Genomic DNA, 8,745 nt, shown 5'->3' on the forward strand with positions numbered 1-8,745 from the left:
ATATAGTATTATAGTGGAACGAAAAAAAGGTGTGGTGGAGAAGGAAAGAAGAAAGGGGCATGAAGAAGATATAATCCCCAGAGGACTATAAATTCCCAGTACCTTATACTTCTTCTAACCATGCCCTACCTGCCTGCAGTTTCTACTTCTACCAACTAGTTAATTTAAATTATTTATCCACCAAATAGATTGATCCACTGATGAAGTTAGAGCTCTCATATTCCAAAGTTTTCTCCAAAGACTCACCTCAAAACATTGCTGCATGGGAGACCAAGTCTTTAATAGATGAGCTTTTAGGGGACATTCCAAACCCAAACCCATGATATGTTAGAGGTTACCTTTGATATCACTTCCTCCACAAATGAAGAAATCATTTCTACAGCACCCATTAGAGAGGTTTACCCAGCCTCTGCCTGTGTGTACCTTTCTCTCCAAATACTGCCAATCCTAGACTATTTGGCCTTGATGGCAAGAACTGTCTTTTTCCTGTGACTTTTGGCCATTTTACTCATCTATGTCATTCCGTCTGCTGAAAAGACACTTTTCCTAGCACGAATATGGACTACACTGGCTCTGACAACCCTCTTTCTCTTTTGATTTAGATGAAGGATCTAGCAGCCAAAGCAATCACTCAAAGTTCAAATCTTATCATTTTTGCTTTTTTCCTTTTGGCCTTGGTTTTGTAAATCAGTTTTGAAAATATCATCCCATGGTTCATGTCAGGGTTAATTTATAACTAAGAGTGTTCTAGTTTTGCAATAGAGGGCATGTTATAAAGATGGAAAGGTGTTTCTTTCAGAGAGGTGCAAGTGACTTCTTGAGAATGTGCTGTAAGTACTTATTTTCTCTTTGGGAAATTTAAACATCTCTATCAGAAGCCAGAGTCCCAAATAACTGTGAGCTCCAAGTTCCTAGGTCCAGAGACCAAGCTCTAAGTATGGTCATCTGATAACTGACCTTCTAATCAGCCTTGGTCTTTTACAGAAAGAGGACCCTTGTGACAATATTGAGATTGGTTAGAGTAGTTTAAGGAGGAAGGGGTGGAGGAAATAGCAGACAGTGTGGTCTGATAGGAGTTGACACAGTGGTTCTGGCCATGAACTGAGGCAATGGAAACAGAGGAATGGACAGAAAGCAGAAGTTGTGAGACATATTCAGGCAGTGTTCACAGGGCATCATGATTCATTAGAAGTGGGGAATGAGAATGAAGGAAACTCTCAGGATGAATCCCAGGTTTCAGGCATGGAGTTCTCCACAAAGAGTGATGAAATAGACTGTGATGGATACAAGATGAAGGCATGCACTCGAAGGTTAGGGAAATGATATGTTTATATTTTGAAACTTTGAATTTTCCCATTTGAGACCAAGGCATGAGTGGATCATCCTGGTGGATGTGTCCAGTATGCAGCTGGGTAGATGTTTAAGAATTCAGGAGAACAATGTGGACTAGAGAGAAAGTGGTTTGTGAGGTAACATTTAAGTTCCTAGTATGAAATCATTCAGGAAGAAGAGGAAAGTTTGAGAAAGGAGCCCTGTCTTGACTCCAGGGATCTCTTCATTAGCCACTTATCCATTGTCATTGGTTAGTCCACAGCTGATTCCCTTGTGCACTTTCCTTGTACTCTTCCAGGTTCAGAGAAGCATATGCTATAGCATTCTGGTCCCCCTCTAATAATTAGAAAATAACATGAGTGTGAGAATAATAGTGTAAATAGGTCTTAAAAATTATAAATGACTCTTTAGATGAATCTGATGGTAAAAGAGATCTAAAACACAGAAAGCTGTACTTTTATTTTCTTGTTGTTTGAAAATACTACTGTGGCTTCCATGTATTTAATAAATGCACAAATTTTTGCTCATGACTTTATACATGGCTCCATAAATCACTACTGTTTTATTCTAACTAATCATATGCCATATAAATTCCTCTTATATTTTTTCTCTTAGCTATGGAAATTATAGGTGTTCTATCATCTCATTTCACAGATGTTAGCTTAAGAATATGCTAAATTAAACACACCAACACAATTCAAAATACTAAACTATAATAACATAAGCAGAAGGAGTGCTAGTTCTACCTAGGAATTCTTTCCCCTCCATAAGGCTACTCTAGTTTAAACAAAAAGTAATTTGATTTCAATCAATTTAATATACTCACAGTATTTTCATATGTTGCTCTTACACTTAATGAGAGTACATGGCATTATTTTTGTGGCCCTAACAAGACATTTCTCCTAGTAACTGCCCCAAATAGATATGTAATAAGCTTTATTTAAAAAAGATGTTTCAGTTGTAGTTGGACGCAATACCTTTAATTAATTAATTATTTAATTTTTATGTGGTGCTGAGTATTGAACCCAGTGCCTCGCAGTGCTAGGTGAGTGCTCTACTGCTGAGCCACAACCCTAGCTCCTGTCATAAGCTTTTTTAAAAAAAATTTGTATTTATAGAGGGGCAGAATGTCTCTCTATTTTATTTGTTTATTTTTATGTGGTGCTAAGTATCAAACCCAGTGCCCCACACATGCTAGGCAAGTGTTCCACCACTGAGCCCCATCTCCAGCCCCTGTCATAAGCTTTTTAGAGGAGAGAAATAACCACCCATTCCTTGGTGAACACACCATCAAATATTTGCTATTGTTTTATTGATCAAGATGGATGATTTTTATGTCTCTGGATCAGAGAGTGTTTAATCCAGCTAAGCTTCCCCAATGGTTCTCTCAATTCATCTTTTATAGATTATCTTCCTTCCAGAATGTCATTGTTCTTCTATCTGATTCTGTTGGTACTTGGGCTTCATGCTACAATCCATTGTACACCACCTAACATCTCTGAAGGCAAAGTCACTACCTGCCATTTGCCCCAACAAAATGCCACTCTCTATAAGATGTCATCCATCAATGCTGACTTTGCATTCAACCTGTACCGGAGGCTCACTGTGGAGATCCCAGAACGGAACATCTTCTTTTCCCCTGTGAGCATTGCTGCAGCTTTGGCCATGCTTTCCTTTGCAGCTGGCTCCAGTACCCAAACTCAGATCCTGGAGGTCTTAGGGTACAACATCACAGACACTCCAGTCGCAGAGATACAGCAGGGCTTCCAACACCTGATTTGTTCACTGAATTTTCCAAAGAAGGAACTGGAATTGCAGATGGGAAATGCCCTCTTCATTGGGAAGCATCTGAAACCACTGGGAAAGTTCTTGGATGATGTCAAGACCCTCTATGAGACTGAAGTCTTTTCTACTGACTTCTCCAATGTTTCTGCAGCCCAACAGGAGATAAACTGTCATGTGCAGAAGCAAACCAAAGGGAAAATTGTGAACCTAATCCAAGACCTCAAGCTGAACACCATCATGGTCCTGGTGAATTATATTTATTTTAGAGGTAAGGCTCTAGTATGTCACTTTCAAGTCTGCTGTTCAGATACTTTGGTGGAGCGCTGGGGGGAGCTCATGGTCTCTTATTACTGGCGTCAGTAGGTGTCCCTCACACCACAATGATCTGCTCCACTGGACATAGCTGTGCATAGTATTGGATCATCCAGGAAGGACACACAGCTCTGTGAATGAGCCCAGGAAATTTCTAGGGAGAGCGCCCTTTCAGAGAGGTGGGTGACAATGGTATGAACATCCTGCTCATATTTGGCTAAAAAATTGGTGTTTTCAAAATATTTGCTGAAGTGGGACCAGCCTGTTCTTGGCAAGTAAACAGATTTATATGTAAATTCTACTGTGACCCTCACTTGTAATGCATATTTGGACAAATTACATAAATACTTTTATCATGTATCATGTACTCTCTATGTACCAAACACTATGCTACATATGATTTACATATATTGTCTTATCCAATCCTCATTTTCATCTAATCCAAGTTCATACAGTTAATAAGTTTCAAAGCTGGTGTTCCCAACCAAGTCTTTCTAACTGTAAAGCTGTTCCATGTAACAAGAAATCATTGTGCCAAATAATTTCATATAATTCTATAGTATATGTCAGCCAGGTTGGTGGAGAAGTGAAAAATTATTTGCCATAAACCACACACATATAGGTGGTTAAAGTAGCAGAATGGATTTTTTGTCTCATTTCACCCTGTATGTTGGATGTCCTTATACCTTTTATGGAAGAGAAAATTGTCGCTCTGGTGGGCTCTGTTTAAGTATATTGGTTTTGAACACAAACAATGCCATTTGCTAGCTGGGTGACCATGTCAAGTGACTTTGTTTCTCTGATCCTAAGCTGCTCATTGTAAAACTGGCTGACAGTTGGTACCTACCTCTTGGTAGTCTTAATTACTAGATGAGATGGCAAATGGAAGCACTCTCATTGGTATTAATACTGGCTTAAAAGAAACACCTCTCTTTTCTCTGTATTTTAAGCCCAGTGGGCAAATCCTTTTCATCCATCTAAGACAGAAGAGAGCTCCAGTTTCTTAGTGGACAAGACCACCACAGTGCAAGTGCCCATGATGCACCAGACAGAACAATACTATCACCTGGTAGATATGGAATTGAACTGCACAGTACTGCAAATGGACTACAGCAAGAATGCACTTGCACTCTTTGTTTTTCCAAAAGAGGGACAGATGGAGCAGGTAGAAGCAACCATGTCATCAAAAATACTGAAAAAATGGAACCGCTTACTGCAGAAGGGGTAAATGATATAGAGAATATGAGGGGTAAAAGGTGGGCATAATGGTGCAGGTAAGACAAAGTTCAACAGAAACCCAGAAGCTGGAGAATGACCCTGAGCCAGTTATGTGATTATCATTAGAGTATGCCAAATAAAACCATGTGCCAGGCCCGTTGATGGACACTTTACTCACTTCATTTGACCTAAGCACTTTGTCAAACCTGTAAGGAGGTAGTATTATTGATATCTTTCAAATTAGAAAGAAAGGCCTAGAAAGATAAAATGAACTCTCCAAAGTCAACCAGCTAATAAATTGTTGACCTCCTTAACACCAACTAGAGCTTTGGGGATGAGTAGGATTTCAAAGTTGAGTTGGTTGGGCAGTCATTCTGGGCTGGGAGTACAAGATGGTAAACTATTATATTCCTAGATGATATCCTTTGACCTTTGTGCCACTGGCTCCTTAACCTTGGCCAACACCACCAAGATGTATCCTTTTTATAATAGAGGAGTTACAGCCCAAAGTTATAGCCCAACATTGGCTAAACCAGAGTGCATTCCTTCCACATAACTTATGTGGTTTTTATATCATGTATTCATCTACATAGCAGTGGTTATCAATATTTAAGGGAGGATCAGAGTCTAATAAAATACCATCATGAAAGATATAGAGAAGGAGAGAATCACGATTGGTGTAGTGATTGAAGTATCTCTCCTTCTTCAATCCCCACAGGTGGATTGACTTGTTTGTTCCAAAGTTTTCCATTTCTGCCACATATGATCTTGGAACCATGCTTATGAAAATGGGCCTCAAGGATGCCTTTGCTGAAAATGCTGATTTTCTTGGACTCACAGAGGACAACGGTTTGAAACTTTCCTATGTAAGTTGGTAGATTAAGAGACCTTGAATTTATGAGTTGGAAGAGCCATTGAGAGTCAATTAATTCACCTCTTTCATTGTATCACTGAAAAGAATCTGTTATCTATGGGTGTGACTCCTTCTAGGCCACAATTACATCAGATTTATTCCCATTACAACAAATAAGTCACTCCAACAGCTCCTTCCATCTCTTACCTAAAATGACACTAATGGAAAACCTTAAGAATCAGAAGTGACTCTGGTGAGATACAGTTCTGAAGATGGATCAGGTGCTTAACAGGTGACTCTTGGAGGCAGAAGGCATGGAGAATAGGCCTAACAACTAGCCCTAAAATGCCAGAGATTCTTTAACTGCACTTAGCTAAGTAACCTTTATATTCAAGCAGCATCAACATAATATAAAAAATGGGTAGTCCCAAATATCCTTTTTTCTCACTACCTCCAAACCTTCCCAAAGACTGTTGCTATAATTTCAGGGGACCAATAATGTTTGTTCTCCTCACCACAGGCTGCCCACAAGGCTGTGCTGCACCTTGGTGAAGAGGGGACTGAAGATGTAGAGGTCCCTGAAGTTGGATTCCTGGATCAGCATGAAATAACTCTTCACCCTATTATCCAATTTAATAGGACCTTTCTGCTGATGATTTTGGAGAAAAGCACTAGAAGCGTTCTGTTTCTAGGGAAAGTTGTGGACCCAACAGAAGTATGATTTGGGCAATTGCATGTTCATATTATAATGGCAAATAAATAAATATAATGGTAAATAAATAAATAAAATATCCTGATGTGATGTGATTGATGTGGGCTTGAACTTGCCTTCTTTTACAAAGGGGTGAATATTGGACCTGGTACAACTGCCTGTGAAAGATTAATCCTGCGACTAAAGATTCAGAAAGTCAATGGCTGATTTATTATTATTTGTAACAAAAGAAGGTTCTATGTTAATATATTCTTCAGAATCCCTTCCCCCAATTATTTAGCCCCAGAAAATTTGACTGGAATGACAGATGCCTTTGCCATTGAAATAGTTGAAATGCAGGTCAGGTCCTCATATTCCAGTATTCCAATAAAATCAATGGATATAAAAATGCCAGGTAGTGGCTTATATGTAAATTTCTCAACTTCCTTCCTTCTACCCTTTAAGAATGCTTCTCTGTGTTCTTGTCAGAACTGCCATTGGTAGGTTGAATGAAACTTTTCCCACTATACTACTGAGAAACAGAGCTTACTGCTTTGTGACCTAGTAAGCATGGAACAATAGAGCAAGAGAGAAATAAATTCCCCTGAACAACCTTACCTTCCCCCAAATGTTCTCATCTTTCTAAGTTTTAAGCTGCCAATGGAGAAGGAGTCATTCACTCATATCTTATAGCCACTCATTCTCAGTGTTCTAATCAGACAGACAGTCTCTTTTTCAAATATTGCACTCCTGTCACACTCCATCAAGTAGGAATATCCTCGTTACCCTCTCTTTTGGTCTCTATCTTCAATGAAGTTTTTGAATCCTCAGAGTTTTTCTGCCCATGCATAACAACTCACCTCACTATCCAAAGTAGATTTAATTTCAGATAATATGTATTCAAATTCCTGAATTAGAATTTGGCATACACAAATAGCACAGTGAGGATTAATTCCATAGTTAATTCTAGTCCCAAGGTAAAAATATTTCAGCAATAGGGAAATAGCAACAAATGCATAAGTGCTATTGCAGATGTTGCACTTCCAGATTAAAATAAATATATGTTTACAAAAATGTGCATATTTGTAAATATACACATTTTGTAAATATATGGGTTTCAAATTTTTTCTTATTAGACACACTTTTTTGTAGGTTTTCTCATTTCTGATATAGTTCACACTTTGGTCTTATGGATATGAAATTGGAAGCCCAGAAAAGGATAGCAATTCCTAGTACAGAAAGTTAACTATTGAAATGGAGTCTGGTTTCAATGAAATTACATTACAATCCTACTTCTGCTACTTACACTATTTTGTAATCTTGAGCAAGGTAGCTAAATCCTGTACCTTATTTTTCCAATCTATAAATGGAAATACTAATAATATTTATGTCATCACTGTATACCAAAAACTATGAGATGCAGCAAAAATGCTGACATTGAAATACATAGTGATAAATACTTACATTAAATGGAAGAAAGATCTGAAAAGAACCCTAACTTTATATCTCAAGGATCTAATAAAAAATTTATGTCTAAATTTAGTGTAAGAGAAAAAATAATGTTAGAGCAGAAATAAAACAGAATATAAAAACAGAAAAAACAATAAATTAAAATTGGTTTTTGAAAAGATGGCAAATCTGTAGGTATTCTAAAAAATAGAAGACTCAAAATCAGAAAGAAAACAGGAGATAATACAACTAATGACACAAAGTGGATCAGAAGGTAGGCCTGGGTCCCCTCCTCCACCAGTGGGGCAGACACCCACCAGAGCCCAGTTTCCAGCACAGGACTGCCTCTTCTGACCAGCAGACTACCGAGGGAGCCCAGGCCCAGCCCAGATCCATCTATACCAGCCCACACAGGACCCAGGCTCACAGTAGGCCTAGGTCCACTCTTCAACCAGCAGCACCAGCCAGACCCCAACTTCCAGCACAGGACCGCCTCTTCTGACCAGCAGACTAACAGGGAGCCCAGGTCTGTCTGACCCAGATCTGTCCACACCAACTTGCGCAGGACCCAGGTCCAGGGTATGTCTGAGTTTGCCCCCACCCCGTACCCCACCTGGGACCCTAAGCCTAACCCACATCCATTTTGGGACACTGCAGTCATTGCCATAGCCTTATCCATGCAGTAGCCCCTAACTTTTTGACAACAGACAGGGCCCTGAAACAGCTGCATCTTAGAGCAGGCATCCCAAAGGGAGTATGAGGCCCACACTTTTAGCCCCATCTCTGTAAAACATTGCTTCCATTTTGGGGCACCTTAACTATTATCTCGAGTTACCTCGGCTATTGCTGCCACCACCTTTAGATGCAGTAGCATACATTGACGGATACTAATAGGGTCTGGAAGCCCAACATCAAGGTGAGGTACAGACAATCTACAGGAGTACTACAAGAATATAGGGAGTAAACTGTAATATCTCAGATCCATACTGAAAGAAAGGAAGACACATAGACAACATGAAAGAAACGAGGGAGGAAAGTGCCTCAAACACACCAGGATACTATAATAACAGAACCCATGAACAGCGAAGTTGATGAAATGTCAGAG

At 39.3% G+C, this 8,745-nt stretch overlaps 1 protein-coding gene across 1 annotated transcript; it reads left to right on the forward strand.

The window, feature by feature from the left end:
* Positions 1-732: 732 nt before the first annotated feature.
* On the forward strand, positions 733-6,311 carry Serpina7 (serpin family A member 7). Its single transcript, XM_015497940.2, has 5 exons — positions 733-830; positions 2,738-3,385; positions 4,380-4,653; positions 5,366-5,513; positions 6,021-6,311. Exons 1-5 carry the CDS (start codon positions 779-781, stop codon positions 6,219-6,221), a joined length of 1,323 nt encoding a protein of 440 aa, XP_015353426.1. The 5' UTR covers positions 733-778; the 3' UTR covers positions 6,222-6,311.
* Positions 6,312-8,745: the final 2,434 nt, after the last annotated feature.

This window comes from Marmota marmota, unplaced genomic scaffold (assembly GCF_001458135.2).
Source record: "Marmota marmota marmota unplaced genomic scaffold, marMar, whole genome shotgun sequence".
NCBI lineage: Eukaryota > Metazoa > Chordata > Mammalia > Rodentia > Sciuridae > Marmota > Marmota marmota.

Excerpts from the sequence above, each read along its gene's own strand:
- Serpina7 (XM_015497940.2), top strand. The coding sequence starts at position 779 with ATGGAAAGGTGTTTCTTTCAGAGAGGTGCAAGTGACTTCTTGAGAATG. Across the intron at positions 3,386-4,379 it reads GAATTATATTTATTTTAGAG|CCCAGTGGGCAAATCCTTTT; the intron begins GTAAGGCTCTAG and ends CTGTATTTTAAG. Across the intron at positions 5,514-6,020 it reads ACGGTTTGAAACTTTCCTAT|GCTGCCCACAAGGCTGTGCT; the intron begins GTAAGTTGGTAG and ends TCCTCACCACAG.